Source organism: Vombatus ursinus, unplaced genomic scaffold, assembly GCF_900497805.2.
Source record: "Vombatus ursinus unplaced genomic scaffold, bare-nosed wombat genome assembly UNPS02015397.1, whole genome shotgun sequence".
Classification (NCBI taxonomy): Eukaryota; Metazoa; Chordata; class Mammalia; order Diprotodontia; family Vombatidae; genus Vombatus; species Vombatus ursinus.
The window spans coordinates 427,546-448,733 of NW_020955175.1; the positions used below are offsets into that span (position 1 = coordinate 427,546).

The following is a 21,188-nucleotide window of genomic DNA, read 5'->3' on the forward strand; positions in this document are numbered from 1 at the left end:
GATATCTCAGTCCATTGTGTGTGTTTGAGGCAAGAGGAGTGAACCTATCTTTGTGGCACCTTCACTAATAGAATACCCAGTCACCCCTGAAGATCTCCAAATCCCTCACCTGTGACCTTTCATTCTCTACTGTGACCCCACCACACACACACCCACACACACCCACACACACACACACACACACACACACACACACACACACACAGAGTTGTGCCTCCATCAATCTCCTGCTGTTACTGTGAATCACAGTATAATACTGTCTCTTACTCCTAAGAGGTTCCCATAACTCAACCTTTGTAACCATCAGTTCCTCTAGAAATAATCCCCAGCACAATTAAGTGGCTCAGTGATTGATTACAGCACTAGGCTTGGAGTCAGGAAGACATGAGTTCAAATCCAGCCTCAGATAGTATCTAGCTGTGTCACGCTAGGCAAATCACTCTACCTCTGCCTGCCTCAGTTTACACAGAAACATTTGTTAAGCACCTACTCTGTGTGGACATTGAAGTTATTATCCTCATTTTCCAATTACGGAAACTGAGACAGAGGCTAACAGGTGACTTATAGAAAGTTACATAGCTGGTAAGTATTATCAGGCCAGATTTTTATTCAGGTCTTTCTGACTCCAGGCCCAGAGTTCTATCCACCAGGCCACTGTTGATCCATGCCTCTAATTCTCTCTTCTTCTGTCCTCCCTGCCTTTGAATTTGAGATCCACATGCCAAAATAACCCTTTACTGATCCTCCTTATCAAAGGAAGTACAAACAGGCAAGACAGTTTTAGAAATAATATGTACAATTTATTTATATATTTTAAAAAAGGCAGTAGGAAATGGACATTCATTTTAATATTTAAAATACTCCTTTATGTTCTGTTGTGTATGAAAACACTTTAACTTTTAACTTCAGAGTTCAGATTCTAAATTAGGCCATTCCTTTCCCCCAACACTTTGGATCTTAGCTCCAGCAAGCCTCAAAGAGAACTTGGAAACATTTTCCCACAAGTTATTGGTTTGCTTCCTGGGTCAGGGAAATTTATATTTTCTATGGAAAAGAATCCATGTGCACCAAGTCTGGAGTTTCAGGATATTGTATTTTCCCTCCCTGAGGGATGAAGAAAAAAAAATGGTTAACTTAAGATAAGCTAGGTGTACATTGGGCCCAGTGACTGGACAAGTGACTTACCCAAGGTCACACAGCTAGAAAGGTTGGATTTAAACATGAAGTATGGAAGACTGGGCAAGTCACCAAGACATGGGAACCCTGGTTTATTATATTCACTCACTTCTTCGCAAAGTACTTACCTTGATAATAAAGGCTCTGGATCCCTATTATATCATCATAGCTGAGCCTGAAGAATTTTGGGTCCTGGTATTCATAGTTGGGGAACATGATGGAGTCTGAATCCTGAGAGTGCCTCAGACCCAGGACATGGCCTATCTCATGAACAGCCACCAGGAAGAGGTTGGTTCCTGAGGTAGAAAGAAAAGGATGAGAGAAAAAAGTGGAAGAGGGAAAGACATGGAAGAAATAGGTACAAAGGTATTAAAAAAAATGAAGGATTAGGTGGAAAGATGGGAATGAGAAAAGGTAATAGTATAAAACAGCAAAGTGAAAAAGAGGAGAAAAGGAAAGATTATATATATATATATATGGGCAGTTGAGGAAACAGAAAGGGTAGGAAATTTCAAGGGAGGGAAAGAATTAACTTATGCCTCCTCTGAAACTCCTACTCTTTTTGATTTAAATTTAATAATGAAATATGAAAAAAAATTTAATTATGAATTCTTAAATAATTAAGTTTCCATGTGAGTCACCCAGGACCCACTGAAATCTGCAATCTTATCTTTGCTTTCCAGTGTCTCTTGCACAACTACATTGGGTCCCCAATTACTTCTGAGGGCTGAGATAAAGTATCCCCCTCAATCAATACAAACAGATGTCAGATTTACCCTCCTCAGAATACGACCATTCTTCATCACTGTCAAAGTGGACAGCTCCTTGGTAGTAAGGATTTAGGGCAAAAGCATGAGCTAGGATGTTTCCTTCTCTGTTTCCTCTTCCATCAAAGGGGTAGGCATCTCCATGATCTGCATGGGACAGGGAAGAGAATAAGCATGTATTTTCTTGTTCATTCATGTCCAACTCTGTGATCCCATTTAGAGTTCTCTTGGCAAAGATGCTGAAGTGGTTTGCCATTTCCTTCTCCAGCTCATTTTACAGTTGAGGAAACTAAGGCAAACAGGGATAAGTGACTTGCCCAGGGTCACAAAGCTATCAAGTGTCTGAGGCTGGATTTGAATTCAGGAAGATAAGTCTTCCTGACTCCAAGCCCTGAACTTGATCCACTGTGCCACCCAGCTTCCACTCATGTATTAGGTATCTACTATGTGCCAGGCACTATGCTAAGCAATTTAAAATATTATATCAATGGACAGAAATTGAGAGATCACACTGGGGAATATATGAAATAGAACAGACATCTACTTGGAAGCCTAGTGAGAAGATTCACCTATTCTATGTTTTGGAATGGACATAAGGATAAAAGTTCCAAGGCAATAGGTTAGAATGGGAGATGAAAAAAGAGATGATAAAGCACTCCTCATCTGTACAGAGGGGAAAAGAGGGTTAGTTTAAATCCTTAAAATTAGAATGGATCCAGCATCTTGCAGCTCAGTGAGCCAACATTATATTAGCACCCAAAAAGCTAATAATCTCCAAGGGTTTCTGTCAGGACCAAATGAAATACTTTTAAGGTGCTTTGCAAGTATATTCAATCCTATGAACATTTTAGGCAGGACAAATGGCAGCACAACTGAAGGAGGATGAGAATGGTTTGCTCGATTACTTTGAAGTCTGGGGTCATTTGAGTCAGCTAATTAGATAGGAGAGGTCTTCAGTGACCTCATTTTCTATGTGCTTATTTTATTGCCTCCTTACCTCCAGCCAGGAAAGCAAACTCAATGTCAGAATCTTGTTTATACACTCTTTGGAATTTCAAGGGTGTCACACTGCTCCAGACTTCTAATGCCTTCTGCAAGATCTTTTCAACTATCTTATGCTTCATGTCCTTTGGATAGTTGAAGATACTAAGAGTCAAAATGGAAGGGAAGGAAAGAAAGGAGTTGAAGTGATTGGTACCCTGGAAAAAATACTGGGTACAAATCCCATTTCTGTTGTATTTCACTTCATCCAAACTCATCATTTTATCAATAGATGAGACTGGGAACTAGAAATTACATGACGTGTCTAAGGATATCTATGTCATTTTGCCCCAGTTAAGAAAATGCCAACTGCTGCTAGAGGAACCATATCATTAAAGGTATGGAGGTTATAAACTAAGAGTAGAGATGCTTTAATAGGTGACCCTGGAGGCTTACCTCTTCTGAATGAAAGGTTATATTTTGATGCTGTCCTGACAGTATGATGTCCCCTCCACCCCTTCCTCTATCTTTTACCCTCGGCTCCCACAGACTCTCCTGGAGATGCTCCATTCTATGACCTAAGAACAGCTACCTGTAGGTTATGAGATTGTTTTTAATTTTAGGCTTCCCAGGAAAAAATGAATAGTCAGCAATATCTCGGACCCCACATCGAGGTTTCTTTATAATGGCCTTTGTGGGCTCATCCAACCAGCCAGTTTCTTCCAGCCTGAAGAAATGCTGCAAGAAGCGCAATTGATCCTCCAGAGTATAATCCTGGGATTCTTCTTTGGTGAAGAAGAATCGATGGAAGTAATCCTAAAATAAAAGAAAAGGAAATGAACCTGAGCCAGAGGCATGAGAGAATATTCAGGGAGTTACTATGTGGAATTGAACATTCCCTGGAGAGACAAAGGGTGATCATGAATCTGATCTGATGCAATTCAATTAATAGGCACAAGATATTTACAAATGGAGTCTAAACCCCTCATTTTACCAGTGAGGTAACTGGGCCTAGATAAGATAAATGACTTAATTCAAGTTGAATAGGAAATTAGCAATCCAGGTCCTCTGGTTTTAATTTGAGTCCTCTTTCCATTGCACCATGGACAAATAAATGCCAATTTCCTGAGTCTTAATTAAATTTCAGTTCCAGTCATCAAGAATATAAAGTTATTAAGTGTCTGTGTCCAGTACCACTAGTGATCTAAGGATAAATAATATAGTCTTTGACTTCAAGGCCCTCATTGGGGTGGGTGGGTGCTAAGAAACAGACACATAAAGAAGCTTTCAGCCCCATGGAAATAGGCAGTGCAAATTTGAATAATGCAACCATTTCATAGATGATTAGAATTAGGAACTAGCAGCTGTTAGATGTATGTAGATAATTGCCCCAGCCTGGAGAATCTGAAGGTCTGGTGTAAGAGATAGACACATAGACCCAGGTTCTGCCTTGTAGGTTGATTATATGGTAGGCATACAAGATAGGTAGTTCTTGGAAGATATATATATATATATATATATTTTTATATTTATATTTATATAGTCATACACTTTGACCTCAAGAATAGCCTCAAATGGGGTCATAGAGAGTCAGATGACTAAAAAACAACTAAACAACAACAAAAATTATATGGCTCAGAGTTGGGGTGGGCAAGAGTTTTCTAAGGCATTGGAAACTTAAAATCTGTTTTCTTAAGGACACAGATGTTTATCTTAAACATCAGTGCACAGAACCAAGGAGACTCAGCCAGCAAGAAAGAAGGGCATATGATACTTACCTTAAAGTAGTCCAAATCATCAAGGATAGTTCTGGGGATAACTGGAAAGAACAAACAGCAAGGCAGGAAAAAGGCAAAGATGAGAAGAGTAGACAGCATGATTAAAGTTCTAGCTCTACTGTAGGCTATGACCCCTTGCTGGCCCTGGGAGAATTTATAAGAAGATTCAGGTCCTGGTGACTCATATCAAGTAGGGCCTCTCTTCCTGGATCATTGGATGATGCTAACTTCCTAGGGGGAGGGTAATATGCATGCCAAAGTAAAGAGATTAGCTACTAGATATTAATCTCTCCTCTATTTTCCATTCATTGCTCCCTCCACTCCGCCCTGTCACTACCGAGGCCTTGGGCTATTGCTAGGAAGTAGAAGTACTCTAAACCTCTGAGGACTCCAAATATTTTTTGAACTTGAATCTCTATCAGTATTCCCCCTTACCCCAGTTCCATCCCATGCTTGTTAGGACAGGAATGTGTCAGTCTTTCCAAGGGCACTTAAGATTTCATAGAAATCTCAAGTTAGGAATAGGTAATTCCTTGGAGGACTAACCATTTTACTATCTATCCTTCATGCCCCCCCCAAAGGAAGAAAGGTCAGGACCTTTTAGAGGGGAGGAATTAGGAAATGTTGAGCTATAATCAGTGAAGGCAAGATAAGGTTGTGTTGGACACAAACCCCTAGACTGACTATTGGGGGGCAGAGAGGGAGGGTGCATTGTTTCCCACCCTTAGATTAATCACACATACTTTGGGGTCATGCCCTGATCTCCCAGTTGGTCCTCAGCCTCACTATCAAGATCACTGGGTTAGTGTAGTCTGGGTCATGCCGTGAAGGTTGATGGACATGCCTTTCAAGTCTTTGCAGTTATTTCCATATTGAGCTGATCATCTCCCCTAGAGTCACAAGAACAAGAAAAGCAAGGAACAAAGTGAGAGACAGAAAGAGAGGCAGAGAGAAAAAAGGAGAAAGAGAGGGAAAGGAAGAGACAAAGGCAGTAACACAGGCAGCCCGAGAGAGAGGAAGGGTCAGAGGCAGAGAGAGAAAGAGACAGAAAGAGAGAGGGAGGGAAACAAATACAGACAGAGACACAGCAGAGACAGACAAAGAAACACAGCAAGAAAGACAGAGACAGAGACAGAAGGACAGAGATAGATAGAAATAGATACATGGGCAAAGAGACAGAGAGAGACAGAATTATGATAGCTCAACATTATTTCACCTTAACACTTGCAAAACACGCTGTGTGTGTGTGAAATATAAGATATATGTCTATATACACACATACCCATACATATACATGTGTATATACATATTATATATATATATATGTATGTATGTATATATATACACACACACTGTAAATGAGAGTAAATGGGAGTTGGAGGTGGGTGGGAAAGGCCTCCTGAAGTAGGTGAGATCCTTGAAGAAAGATAGGAAATCCATGAGGCAAAGTAGAGGAGAAGAACATTCCAGGGATGGCGGACAGCCTGTGAAAAGGGAGGGAATGTGGAGATGCGGAGGCATGTGTGAGGAACAGGAAGAAGGCCAATGTAATTGGATCATAGGATACATGAAAGAGAAGTAAACTGTTGTGTCTGAGGTAGGATTTGTACCCAAGTTTAATTGAATCCATGTCCAGAACTCTATCCATTTCTATACTGTCTCAGAATCGTTTTGCATGCTATAAAGAAAAGCAAGAAGAGACCCAAATAGAAAAGGAAGATGATTACAAAGTGTTATCAGAATGAGAATGAATGGTCTCAAACAAGGGTGGGAAAACATACACAAAATGAGATACAGTTGATTTGAATGGGGCCCCAGGCTCTAGTCCTATAGGCATTCAAAGATAAATGGGACATGTTCCCATTAAAGACAACTCCATTACCTTATCTAGGACTAGCTCATATTGCATAGGGAGAACCTCCACACCTATTTCAGCAACAGAAGGACAGAGAATGGGATAATTTAGAAGACAGTTCATTCCCAGAATCTCTCCCTGGGCCCCTACACTGATTCAGTCACACATTTTGTTCACTGAGCCTTTACTGACTGGGGATGGGGGTGGGGTTCCAGAGTGGGGAATAAAGAGGGAAGAAGTTAGAAGAGGAATGCACATTGAATTTTCTTTTCCTCTGAAAATAACTATATGTTTCTTTGACCTTTTCATTGTTCCCATCTCATCAGTTTCTGGATTTCTCTCCCTACCAAGCATTTGTAAGAAAATGACTGCATTACTGTCTTCATTTCTTTATGTGGTAGCTAGGTAAAATAATGATGATAGATTCTAGGTAGAATATTGTGATGGGTTTGGAGTCAAGAAGACCTAGGTTCAAACCTGGTCTTAGACACTTAATAGCTATGTGACCGTGGACAAATCCTTTAACCTATCTCTGCCCCAGTTTCCATAACTATAAAGTGGGGATCATAATCATACCTACCTCCCAGTGTTGATGTAATGATTAAATGAGATATTTGTAAAGCATTTAGCACAGTTCCTGGCACATAGTAAGCACTATATAAATGCTGTTGTTCCTGAGTAATTTTTTAGTCATGTTGAACTCTTCATGACCCCATTTTAGGTTTTTTTTTTTTAATTTTTTATTTTTTTTGCAAAGATACTGAAGTGGCTTGTCATTTCCTTCTCTACCTCATTTTACACATGAGGAAACCGAGGCAAACAGGGTTAAGTGACTTGCCCAGGGTCACCCAGCTAGTACATGTCTAAGGCCAGATTTGAACTCATGAAGCTGAGTCTTCCTGATTTTAATATAAAAGCTAGTTATTGTTATTTTCTTTCCTTCATGTAATCTATTGCTTCTTATCCTAGGAAATATTTTATTTCAATCTTGGTATTTTCAGCACCTTGTACAGTGCCTGGTACATAATACACACACACACACACACACACACACACACACTCACTCACTCACTCTATACACTTGCTTACTAAGAATCTGTTCCCTTCTTATCAAGAAAAGACTCATCCCTAGACTTGGTATTTCCCTTTGGACAAAATTGTGGCCCCAGAATCTACAGGGTCTTGGGTAAGCCTATGGACATAAAAAGACACTGGGGCAAGAAGGGAGACAGGACCTAGACCTGAAACTATGTACCTCAGACAAAGTCTGGGATTCTGTTATTTTTAATACTCAGTTTCTCAGGGGCCTGGGGCATCAAGCTATATATTGTAGAGGGGATGGGTGTTTCTATTCTGGTTTTACCAAGTTCTTTCTGACCCCTGAGGATTACCAATATATCCACAGTATCCCATGAACCTTCCCCTTTTCCCCAAAATCTCCTGTCTTCTGAAAAATCTAATTTCCAAAAGCTCTCTCTAAAATTGGATGGGCTATTGAGTAAATTTGTAGAGATTCCAAGATACATGCCCCTCTACAAACTGACCAATTTGTCAGAAAACTTACTGATCCCATATCATTCTTTTTTTTTTTTTTTGGCCTAGGCAATGGGGTTAAGTGACTTGCCCAGGATCACACAACTAGTAAGTGTTATGTGTCTAAGGCCAGATTTGAACTCAGGTACTCCTGACTCCAGAGCCGGGGTTCTATCCACTGAGCCACCTAGCTGCCCCTACCATATCACTCTTAATACATAACACTATCATGCAGTAATAACTAGATTGTCACAGAAATTTGGCTAGTTCTCAATAAAGTAATAATATAGCTCAAGATCTACAATTCTTACCCAAGTATACACACACACACACACACACACACACACACACACACGCACACAAGATTACTTCCTCAAAGGCTCCATTCATTCTAAATCATCTATTTTGCTGAACATTTCTATCACTGGTGTATATGAAAGAAGAAATGGCATTCCTCTTACTCATGGATAACACGAATCAGAGAAGGATAGCTGCAACACTGGCCTACAAGATTAGAAACCTACAAAATTATGACAGGATTGAAAAATAGACTGAATCTAACACAATGAAATATAATAAACAAAATGCCAACTCCCACACTTGAGAGTATCAGGGATTTATCAGCTTGGGTTCTTGGATAGGCCAGGGAGAATCTCACCCACCAGATATATCACCCTCCCAGAGGTCAATTAACTCTAGTAGCCAAACTGAAAAGAAAATTATTTACTAGTGTGCTAAGGAAGACTGCTTACTGGTAGCAGCTTTCACTTCTTAGGATAAACATTTGGTTCTTTTTACTTTTCTGGCCTGGTTAGAGTACACAGCCAAACAGCATCATTCAGAGGCAATTTGGAATATATAATTAACTCCTTTCAAAAAAAAGGATACAGGAAGGGGGAAAACCAAATAGAGAGAAAAGGGGACTGGTTTCTGGAAGAATATTTGCCATGCAACTGGCAACATTTCCTGTTCAAAGGTAGCAAAAAAGAAGTGACTAAATTGACTTTTAAAATTGCTAAATAAGTATATTAGGAGTAAGGTAATCATTAAAATGTTCCAGATGTCTCCTATCCAAGAACAATAAATAATTTTTAGTACAGTGGATGAGATCATCCACTTTACAGTGTCTTTACTTAGTTGTTAAACTTTATTTCTCCTTCAGGTGCAAAAATGAACTTCACTAATAAGATTGAGGGAGTCATGATTACTTAATAATTTTCATGAAAGAAACCTGAGGATCTTACTGGATTGCAAACTCAACATGATTCAACAAGTATTCCATAAATCAATAATCTGATCAAAGGAAAAGGCCTGTCATGATAAGGTGGCCTTTTTCATCATTGTTAGAAGAATAGCTAATAAATGATTTTTTTTTTATTAGATAAGCATACATCCCCTCAGAGTTTTCAATTAGTGGAAGTGATAGCAGGCTAAACCTACCATTTTATAACAATCATCATCACCACCATCATCTACTCTGGGCCTGCATTAAATTCCTCTATCAACCCCTTACAGGGCTCCCTGACAGAGGAATGCCCCAGGAATAGTAGAAGGAATGGTTTTGGTCAGGGGCATGTTGAAAATCTATGTAAACTGGCTCAGGATGAAACATACTCATACACTGACATCACTGACATGCAGCAAAAAAGCAGATAGCAACGTGACCGTGTTCTGGCCCATGAACTAAGTTAACTAGGAAAGTAAATAAGTAACATATTAAGGACTAAACCTTGGAGGAAAAGGAAACATGCACCTAGGGGGAAGAGGGGAAAGGAGGGGCGTGGATAATGAACATGAAAGGAAAGAAGGAAGGGAAATGGTAAAAGGAGGACATCATGTTGAACTTTATATTAGTTTTGAAGTGTAAAGATAAGTATATGAAGGAAGGAGGTAGGAAATCCATGCATTTGACATGAGTCTCAGGTTGTCAGTAAGACAGGCTATCAACTTTGCCCTCTCAGCCTAGCACCTCTGGGATGGAGTTATGGCTTCTGCCCAGGGGCCCTCCCGGGAGTCTTTCAATGACTTGATTGTACTTTTTTAAGAAACAAATTCTGACAAAAGAGAAATTTGCTTGGGAGGTATATAGGAGTCCCCTCTCTATGAAGCATAAGCAAGATGGAAAGGCAGCATATGGAATCAGGAACTAACCCTCATGATTATTGTTTAGGAACATCTTCTGTGAAGCCTAATGAATGCTTTCACTCTGCTGAATTCAGATCCAAAATTTCTCCAGCAGTATTAGGGATTGAGGAAAGCCTGACCAATGGAAACTGATGCACTGGAAGGAGGTGACAAAGGGAGTCTTAGAAGGCTCCCCGAGAGATTGAAAAGGCAATATATATCAAGACTAAGCAGATGGAGTTCAGTTGGGTGTCATCCAACTTGGAATTTGAGATCTAAGTGATTATACAACTTCACTGAATCTCAGATCTAAAAACGAATCTCAGAAGTCATCCAGTTCATATCTGCCTCAGGCTCTAATCCTTTCAACCATATCATCTATCCTGTCATTGAAAACTTCCACTGGGGGGAAAAAAACTTATTAAAAACAAAGCAAAAGCAAACAATAACACAAACAACTTCCCATCAACAAAAGTTGTACCAGAAAACAAGGTGCTATCTCAGAAAGTAGTGAGCTTCCCATTACTAGAATTCTTCAAACTGGGAGGTAACATACTTTCTTTGTGGAAAATTTTATAGAGAAGCTACATCTTTCACATAGAGTTTGACCTAAATGACCTCTACTTCTAACCCTACCATAAATTGTAGAAGATTATTAATGACAATTTGCCTGGGCTCTCAGAAGTCTGTGATACAGCAGAGAGAGAAATATAAAGTTAATATAAATATAAAATAGTGATGTAAAAAAAATGTTAATTGACTGATCAACCCACTGACTGAAGGGAAATAAGAAACAAATTATAGAATATAACAGAGCCTAAATCACACACAAACAGATAAAACAATAGGAAGGATTTTTTTAAATTATAAAAGGGAAAGAAAAAATATTCAGAAATCTTTCAGCAAATACGCAAAGGGAGATCTGGCATATAGGAAAAAAAAAATACAGGAGTACAGAATCACAAGGATTTGAATCTAGCTCTGGTCAGCCCCACCTCATCACTAAAAGCATACTAGCTGTGACACCTTGGGCAAGTTACTCACCCTCTGAAAGCCTGTAAAATGGGAATAAACATATTAGCACCAGTAACAAACTGATATGGATGTAGTGAAGATCAAATGAGATACATGTGTAAAGTGCTTTGCCAACCTTAAAGTATGATATAAATGCTAGCTATTGTTATTACCAAAAGAGCAGAGAGGGGAAAGGGAAAAAAAAATAAGCACTGGGGCATATGTAAATGCAACTCCTCAAAACTGTACAACTTAGAAACCTTATAAACATTATTAAAATCTAAATCTAAGAAGTAAAATGTTCCATTTTGCCTTTTTAAATAGTGCCTAAAACATGCATATCTATCCATCTATCTATCATTTATCATCTATCAAGGCCTGCTTTAGTGACATGCCAGTCTCCCAAAAAAGACATTTACACCCTCCATTGTCAGTTACATGGTCAAGTTGACCAGCTAATTCATACTGGTACTCTTCACCTATGTGGTTTCTAAAAACCACAGTGACCACATGTATTGTGCTAACTGTTGTGTTTATGCTGCCTTTAAAACTGTAGACTACCATAAGCTGAAGGAAAAGATGGCCACCTCCAAAGTGACTGTTTTTCTTCCAATTGCCTAGAGCCAAAGACAATCCATTCTACCAAGCAAGAGCTCCTGTCTTCCAAACACAGCTTCCCATTTGTACTGCTGGTCTCCTGTAGTTACTATCTCTAAAGTTTTTTATCCTTTTTACAATTTCTAGACACTCCACCTCATCCTCTCCCTCCCGTAATATACCTTATAACCTTATAATTGTTTGTTATTTGTAAAATTTAAATTTAAATAACTACTTTATTTTGTGTTTTAAAAGGGGAAGTTTCTCTCTCTCACTCTCTCTCTCTCTCTCTCACACACACACACACACACACACACACACACACACATACACACACACACATACACACACACACTCACTCTCAACCACAAATCTCTGCTGGATATACAAACCTGACTAGATGGAAGCAGTGGTTATGTTTCCTTCAACTCCCTTCCCAAATTTTTTTCCCAAATTTTCCCAAATTCCCAAAATACTTTGTCTCAATTTTAAAAGAAAAAAGTCAATTATGGAAAAAAAAAAGATAAAAAAATTAAATCTATTACTCACAACATTCTATTCCCCCACAAATAAAAGGCAAAGAGTTATCTGTGGACACAGAAGTGGTATTTTGTACTTTCTGGGTTATATTTAGTAGGTCAGGTACTAAATGGTACTTGAAGGGTACTTGAAGGGTAGTAGAGGAGGGCACTAGGGTAGGATTTGAGGGTAGGGGATTCAGTAGGTGTCTGGAGGTCTAGTCCACTTAATGTTTTGATACAGAAATTTTCCTCTTCTGTCTCACTGAAGAAACACATGGATGAGCCCCTCTCCCATTGCGTAAGGTTGGCAGTTATTGGAGGGACATTAATCTTCAAAAGTATCCCTTCTTCTCCCAGCCAACCATTCTGGGGATGTGAATGCTGGCACTATGGTTGCCCATGCCAATGGATAACTTGTTGGATGACTCATGGAAAACCAATAGGCTAAAAATATTTTCCAGACTTCCTCTGGAGGTCCAGGATCCCAATATCCCTCTTTACTTATTCTCTTGATGGCCTCTTCAACATACTTTTGACCATGTTCTTTTTCATGGCCTCAATACTGAAATTAGTATAGTGACCATGTCCATTCCAGTTCCCAGAATTGGGTTTGGGATCAAATGCTACAATCAACCCTAAATAGTCACAGATCACTTTAACATGTGTCTCTTCTCTCCTCTCCCCTCACCATTTTGATTCCAGCATGTAGGTAAACATAGCTGTGAGATTCTTCTGTATCCCTTTCATAGACTTCATCTGATCCCACATCACAGTAATTTAAATCTCGGAGATGAAGAAAGCATTTACAAGGCCAAACAAAAGGATATCCATCTGTTCTCATCAGAATATATTACCACCAGAGCTCTGCCAAGCCTAGAGTTTCTGGTTGGACACTTTATTTTCCATTTACATATATATCTCAAGTTGGTTTATGTAGGCATGAGTTTGTACTTGAAAATCTCACAGAAAACCATTTTCAAGAGATCATTGCAGAAGTAAGTCTTAAAAGAACAGCAAGGATAAGTACCATACCACTGTTAGAAATTTCAGAATGAAAAGTTCTAGAGCCATTGAAATTCCATTCAATCATTCTCAGGTTCACGGTACTGGGTTCCAGGTTTTCCAGGTGCATTCCCTCACTAATGTGTTCAATCAAGAAGTAAATAGTCAAGAGTAATTTTTTTTTCCCCTTTGAGTCAGGTTCAGATACATCTGCTTTATATTTTAGTTCACGTGAGAAATGACAAGTGGTCATGTTAGAAGCTTTCCTTGGCCTTGAAGTATGTGGGGACTAGATGTCAAAGGAGAAAGTCAAGATGCTCATGCAGATGGCTGGATGACTCCTTTAGGTGACTGTAAACGGCACAGTGGATAGAACATTAGACCTGAAGTCAGGAAGACCTAAATTAAAACCCACCTCAGACACTTACTAGCTATGTAATCCTGGGCAAATCACTTAACCTCTGTTTGCCTCAGTTTCCTCATCTGAAAAATAATACTTACCTCCTAGAATTGTTGTGAGGATCAAATGTAATAATAATTGTAAAGTACTCAGCATAGTGCCTGGCATATAGTAAGTGCTATATAAATGTTTGCTACTATGATTATTATCTCTTGCATTCTAAGCTCTGCTAGCAGATGGAATCTTAAACAGAAGTATCTATGTGTAAAACCACAAAAAAAACCCAAAGTACCACGAATGAGTATTATATTATAAAGGAAAATTAACTATAGTTGTTCAATGAGAAAGAAACACAGACAGAAAAACACACACACAGAGACAAAGAAAGAGAGAGACACAGAGAGAGAGAGACAGAGAGAGACAGACAGAGAGGATAGAGATGGAGAGAAACAGACATAGAGACAGAGACAGAGAGAGAAACAGAGAGAAAATTCTGCAGAGTTTATTGAGATTAGGATATGACGACAAGACATTCTAAAAAGTTCAAAAGAGAACTAAAAATGTTATAAGAGTAAAACATGAATTAGGAATGAATTTGGGCCATAAATTGTGTCTCTCAATGTGTGAAAATAACACAAGTAACAGAATAGGAAAAAAAAATACATAGAAACAGTAGAACAGGGGTTCTTAACCCAAGGTCTGTGTACTTGGTTTTATTTTTTAATTTTGATAACTATATTTAATATAATTTTTAATCCTATGAATTTGATTTTATTCATTTAAAAATATACCTCCCTTTTCAACTCACTATTCCAATTCCAGAGCAGCTCTTCTAAAGCTTTTTATTCTTCTTCAAATCTCTCATGGCTCCCCTTCCCCACAATTTCTCAGCTGAGAACCTTGCCTCATATTTTACTGAAAAAAATTGAGGCCATTTGTTGTGAATTCCCTCTTCTCCTCTCTTTTTCATCTCCCATTACTCAGGTATCTTCTTCCACTTTCTCTTCCTTCAGCTGTGTCACATGATAGAGTGGTGTCATTCCTTACCAAGGCTAACACCACTGCTTGTTCAAGTCATCTCATTCCATCTTTTCTCTTCCAACAGATTTCCACTTGTGTAGTTCCCTCTTTTTCCCCTATTTTCAATCTCTCCCTCTCTATGGTTCATTCACTACTACTTACAGACATGCCCATGTACCCCCCATCAAAAAAACAAAACAAAAAAAAAAAAAAAAAAAAAACCCTTCACTTGATCCTTCCATCCCTGCTATTGTCTTATATCTCTTCTGGTCTTTATAACTAAACTCCTTGCAGAGGTGATCTACAATAGGTTGCTCTACTTTCTCTCTCCTCACCCTCTTCTTAACCTCTTACAAATAGGATTCTTTCTACTAAAATTTCTCTCTATAAAGTTATTAATGATCTCAGGATCTTTTAGATGCTCAATCTAATAACCATTGGTAGATCCTTATTCTCTTTTACTTTTCTGTAGCTTTCGACACTTATCACTAACTCTTCCCTGATACTCTCTTCCCTTTTTTCTTTTTCTTTTTTCTTTTTTTCTTTTTTTTTTTTTTGGCTAGGCAATGGGGTTAAGTGACTTGCCCAGGGTCACATAGCTAGTAAGTGTTATGTGTCTGAGGCTAGATTTGAACTCAGGTCCTCCTGAATCTGGTGCTCTATCCACTGTGCCACCTAGTTGCCCCTACACTCTCTTCTCTTTATGTTTTCAGGGCACTACTCTCTTCTGGTTCTCCTTCTACCTATCTGACCATCCCTATCTGTCTCCTTTGTTAGATGTTCTTCTAGATCATACTTTCTGACTATGGATGTCCCTTGGAGGATACCCTAATGTCCTGGGCCCTCTTTTCTTTTTTTTCTATACTAGTTCAATTGGTGATCTCATCAGCTCCCACAGATTTAATTACTATCTTTATACTAATCTCTGGAAGATACCCTTTTCCTTCCTCTGACACTACCATTACTATTACTCTAATGTAGGCCCTCATCACCACATAACACGCTTATTTGCAATAGCTTTCTGGTAGTTCTTCCTGCCTCAAGTCTCTTCCCCCCACTCTAATCCACCCTCCATTTAGCCATTCAACTGGTTTTCCCAAAGCACAGGTTTGATCATGTCACTCCCCTACTCAATAAATCCCATTGGTTCTCTATTGCCTCCAGGATCAAGTACAAAATGCTCCATTTGCCATTCAAAGTCCTCATATCTTCCCCCTTATACATTTCCAGTCCTCTTACACCTTAACTCTGTACCACATACTCTTTGATTTGGTCACACTGGCCTCCTTACTGTTCCAAGAACAAGACACTCCATTGCTCTCAACTCTGGGTATTTTCTTTGGCTGTCCTCCTTGCCTAGAATGTTCCCCCTTCTCCACTTCCAGTACTGACCTCCTTGGCTTCCTTTAAATCCCAACTAAAATCATACCTTCTACAGGAAACCTCCCTTAATGCCTCTTCACACACACACACACACACACACACACACACACACACACACACACACACACACAAAGGATAAGTAGAACAATAGAGAAAGTCTTCAAAGAAATAAAGGTTCTGAGAGAGAAAAAGTGGTAATCCAAATTATTAGGACTGTGACAAATCCTTTGCAATCTGTCTTCTGACTTCATAACTCAACTGAAATTACTCTCTCCAAAGTTGCCAATTATCTATTGATTGCCAGATCCAAAGTTCTTTCATTCTTAATCTTCTTTAAACTATCTGCTGCATTTGACACCATTCACAATCTTCTGTTCCTGGGTGACTCATCCTTTTCTTTATCCTCTGAATTTTCATGACACTACTCTTTCCTGATACTTCTCTGACTACACTTTCTCACTCTTGTATATCCTCATCTATCTCACGTCCTATTCTTGTGAGTGTTCCCAGTTATTCTGCCCTGTCCACTCTTCTCCCCCTGTTCTTTCTCTTGGAAACCTCATAAACTCACATGGATTTAATGATAATCTCTTTGCAGAAAACTTCCAGATCTATATTTCCAGTCTAGTCTCTCCACTGAGAGGAGATCAATCCTTTATCACCATTTCCCATTTGACATTTTTTCCTGGATGAACCAGAGACATCTCAAACTAAGTATGTCCAAGACTAAACTCATTATCTTTTCCCTAAAACCTTCCCATCTTCCATACTTTCTACTTCTATAAAATCCACTACCATTCTTCCAGTTCCCCAGTTTCATAACCTTGGCATAATCTTTAACTCTTCACAAATTTCTACACACCATACTTTCAGTCAATAGATAACTCTTGTTTCTATCTCCACAACATCTTTTATATCTGACTTGCACAGTTATTACCTTATTCCAGGTACTCATAATCTTTTTCCTAGATTTTTTTTCAGCCAAAGACAAGGTTTATTAAAGATCCACTATATTAGCCAGACTCTTGAGGAATCTGAGAGTCTGTGAGGTATTGGCTAGATTCTAAGAATCTGAGTAGTGGCTAGATTTTTAAGAATCTAAGCCTAGGTTTTTTTTTTTTTAAAAAGCTTCCTAATTAGTCATCCTTCCTCAAATCTCTCACTAATCCCACCAAACATATTACACACTGCTGCCAAAGTACATTTCCTTTACCATATCACTCCCTTACTACATAAACACCAGTAGCATCCTATTGCTTTTAGGATACAAATACAACCTCATTTGTTAACTTTTAAAAATCATTCATAAACTTGTCCCAACTTAACCTTTTTGTCTTCATTGGATATTACTCCCATTCCTATACTTTGCAGTCCAGGCAAATTGGCCTAATCTGTTTCTCACATGCAACAATTCATCTTCTGTTTCTGTGTCTTTGCTTTGGGTGTCCAACATGCCTGGAATATATTTACCCTGAGCTGTAACTCAAGCACCATCTTATGTATGAAGCCTGTTTTGGTCTCACCAACTGCTAATGATTCCCTCCCAAACTACTTTGTATTTAGCACGTACTTGGCATGTATTTATAGTTATTTATTTTGTATTTGTGTCACCTTTTATATAAACCTTTTCTTCATTCCTTCCAGATCCTAGTACCTTTCCTGCAAATATCTCTTTTGACTATTTTATACATGTGTATACATGTATATATCATTGCCCCTAATAAATTATAAGTTTTTTGAGGGTTAAATTTCGATGGTTAAATTCTGTCTTTGCCTAGTATTTAGCAAAGTTTTGGCATATAGTAGATGTTGGACATGACTGAAACAACTGAACAGCAACAATAAAAGAGTGTTTGACAAATTCTTTCTTGCCTGCTTGAATATTATACTATGTATTGGAAGAGTTGGTCCAAACCCAATTTCTGACAAACTACTTTCCAATTTTTCCAGCAGAGGGAGACCTTTCCTCAGGAACATATTCTTGGATTCATCAAACACTGGAAAGTTTTGTTTTTACTTCTGCTTCTTATTTATTGAGTCTTTACTTTTTTTTTTTTTTTGGCTAGGCAATGGGGTTAAGTGACTTGCCCAGGGTCACACAGCTAGTAATTGAGTAGTAACTGAGGGCAGATTTGAACTCAGGTCCTCCTGACTCCAGGGCTAGTACTCTATCCACTCTATCACCTAGCTGCTCCAAGTCTTTACTTTTCTGTTTACTTCACTATGTTTTTATTGCTTTAACTAAAGATCTCTTGTATGCTCCATGGGGTCACTCTTATTAGTTATAACATTGATGAGGTAGTAAATGTTGAACATCCCTCTCCCAACCCTCCAAAAAAAAGCGTGTGTATACATATATATATACACATACATATACATATATATCTACATATTTAGATATATATATATATATTTATATACCTAGATGTTACAAAATTTTACTGACAAATTATGAAGCACACAATTTATAAATGAAAATCAAATATATAATACTCTTTACTGTAGATTCAATATAACTAATTGATTCTCACAGATTAACAAATAGAAGTGCATCCTAATCCATTAACTCTTTTCTCAATAAATCTGTCATTAAACCTAATATGTGTTCTACTGTTTATTGAACTGAAACCTCTTTTGGCTTTAGTACCTGTGACTGGTTGTTATTCTTTGTCCTTGAAGAGGATCCAAATGACATCTCTATGTTGGAGTCAAGGAACAGTGTGTCCAACTGTGGCTGATCAGGCCAATATGCGCTTGGAAGGCTCTTCCACAAATCTGGCATAAATAGTCCATATGAACATTTGAAGTAGAGATGTTTCTAAGTTTGTGCATCTCACCTTTCTTTTGAGCTACTGCAATTCTGCTTTGCTCACAAAGTATAACACCTTCTTCGATGCAGACATACCATGCCGGTCCTGTGCCATTGTCTCTCATGTCTGATTCCAAAGTTCTTCAGAGAAACCTTGAGAGAGACCTGTAAAATGGTCTTTTTAGGCAAACATATGTTTGGCATTCAAACAGCATGGTCAGATCATCAGGCAGCTAGGTGGCACAGTGAGTAGAGACTTATGCTTAAAATCAGGAAGACTCATCTTCCTAAGTTCAAATCCAGCCTCAGACATTTACTTGTGGTATGACCCTGGGCAAGTCACTTACCCCTTTCACTTCATTTCCTCATCTGTAAAAACGAGCTAGAGAAGGAAATGACAAATCGCTCTCATATCTTTGCCAAGAAGATGGGATCACAAAGAGCTGGACGTGACTAAACAACAATAATACTTTTGATTACAATAATGCTGTCTTCTTAGTTGATGTTGTTGTTGCTGTTTTGGTACGATCACAGGGATTAGAACATTTTTTGATTCCACATTACCATCTACAAAATCCCTGAAATAATTCAAATTAAAATCATTTTGAAAAATTTCACTTAAATGATACATTTTTTTCCCACCAGCTTTGCATGGTCAAGTTAGTTCTTCATAATGCCAAGTAGATAGTTTTAATAAATCAAAATAATTAAAAAATGTTTTCATTATCTTTTTTCTGTCTGATAAAAGACATAAGTTCACATGTTGAATTATATTTCTTAATAACATATTCCTAGGAAGAGTATTATATATTTTAGTTATATGGAGTATCTTAAAATTTATCTGCCATAATCAAAACTGCAACTTGAGATTCATGTTGTCCAGTGGTAATCTTTACATTTTCCAAAGTTCCTAATGTGTGTTTCTTTATCGCTTTGTGAATATGTGTTGATCTGGACTGCAATATAGTTAGAAGTAGTGAAAATTCTTCAACAATATCAATCACTAAAGTGACATATTCAAGAAATTGATGTTAGCTAATCTCTTTGAGAACTGAGAATAAGAACAAGAAATTGCATATACAACACAGGATATATGTGCTGTACATCAGTAGCCAACTTTAAACTAGATGCTGTCCATGTCAGTGCCAGTACTTGGCCAATTTTAATAATTTCAAGTTCTTTAGATCCAACTTCTAACTCAGTTTGATTTTTATTAAATTGGAAAATAAAATTTATCCAGAAATGTTTTTAAATGATTAACTTGTTTTACTCCTAATATTATATTTTCAAGTGATAATAACAACCAATCTTTTTTTTTAGGCATTTATTTATCTATCTATTTTTTTATTTATTTACTTTTAGTTTTAGTTTTCAACATTGACTTCCACAAGATTTTGAGTTCCAAATTTTCACCCCATCTCGCCCCTCCTCCCACCCCAACATGGCATGCATTCTGAGTACCCCTTCCTCTAGTCTGCTTTCCCTGCTATCTCTCCCCCACTTCCCCTTCTATTTTCCTGTAGGGAAGGATAGATTTCTGTAACCCATTTCCTGTACTTTTTATTTCCCAGTTTCATGTAAAAACTTTTTTTTAAATATGTGTTTTTAAAACTTTGGGTTCCAAATTTTCTCCCTTCTTCCCTCCCCACCCACCCTCATTGAAAAGGCAAGCTATACATGTGCAGTTATGCAAAACACTTCCATGTAGACATGCTGTGAAAAACTAACTCTATTTCCCTTAATCCTATCCCACCCCCCCATTTATTCTATTCTTTCTTTTGACCCTGTCCCTCCTCAGAAGTATTTGCTTCCGATTACCCCCTTTCCCAATCTGCCCTCCTCTCTATCATCCCCCTACTCTCTTGTCCCCTTCCCCTCCTGTTTTCCTGTAGGGTAAGACAGATTTCCATACCCAATTCAGTGTGTATGTTATTCCCTCCCTAAGTCAAATCCTATGAAAATAAGATTCACTCATTCCCTCTTACCTTCCCCTGTTTCCCCTCCACTGTAAGAACCCTCTTTTTTGTTTTTTTTTTGTTTTTTTTGGGGGGGGGAGATAATTTACTCCATTCTACCTCGCCCTTTCTCCTTCTTCTAGTATAATCCTCTCTCACCCCTTAATTTTATTCTCCAGATATGACCCTTTCATCTTCAACTCACCCTGTGCCCTCTATCTATCTGTCTATCTATCTATCTATCTATCTATCTATCTATCTATCTATCTATCT

At 38.2% G+C, this 21,188-nt stretch overlaps 1 protein-coding gene across 1 annotated transcript; it reads right to left on the bottom strand.

Annotated features, from left to right (window-relative positions):
- Positions 1 to 1,069: 1,069 nt before the first annotated feature.
- MMP26 (matrix metallopeptidase 26) lies at positions 1,070 to 4,801 on the bottom strand. The gene is made up of 6 exons (XM_027847242.1): positions 4,703 to 4,801; positions 3,517 to 3,740; positions 2,941 to 3,089; positions 1,953 to 2,090; positions 1,305 to 1,472; positions 1,070 to 1,104 (listed from the first exon to the last, which is right to left on the bottom strand). The coding sequence occupies exons 1-6, from the start codon at positions 4,799 to 4,801 to the stop codon at positions 1,082 to 1,084; spliced, it is 801 nt and encodes a 266-aa protein (XP_027703043.1). The 3' UTR covers positions 1,070 to 1,081.
- Positions 4,802 to 21,188: the final 16,387 nt, after the last annotated feature.

Bases quoted from the DNA above. Each gene is read 5' to 3' on its own strand.
- MMP26 (XM_027847242.1), bottom strand. From the start codon at position 4,801: ATGCTGTCTACTCTTCTCATCTTTGCCTTTTTCCTGCCTTGCTGTTTG. The intron at 3,741-4,702 runs GTAAGTATCATA...CTTTTATTTTAG, and splicing joins ATGATTTGGACTACTTTAAG to GATTACTTCCATCGATTCTT. The intron at 2,091-2,940 runs GTAAGGAGGCAA...TGTCCCATGCAG, and splicing joins GTTTGCTTTCCTGGCTGGAG to ATCATGGAGATGCCTACCCC.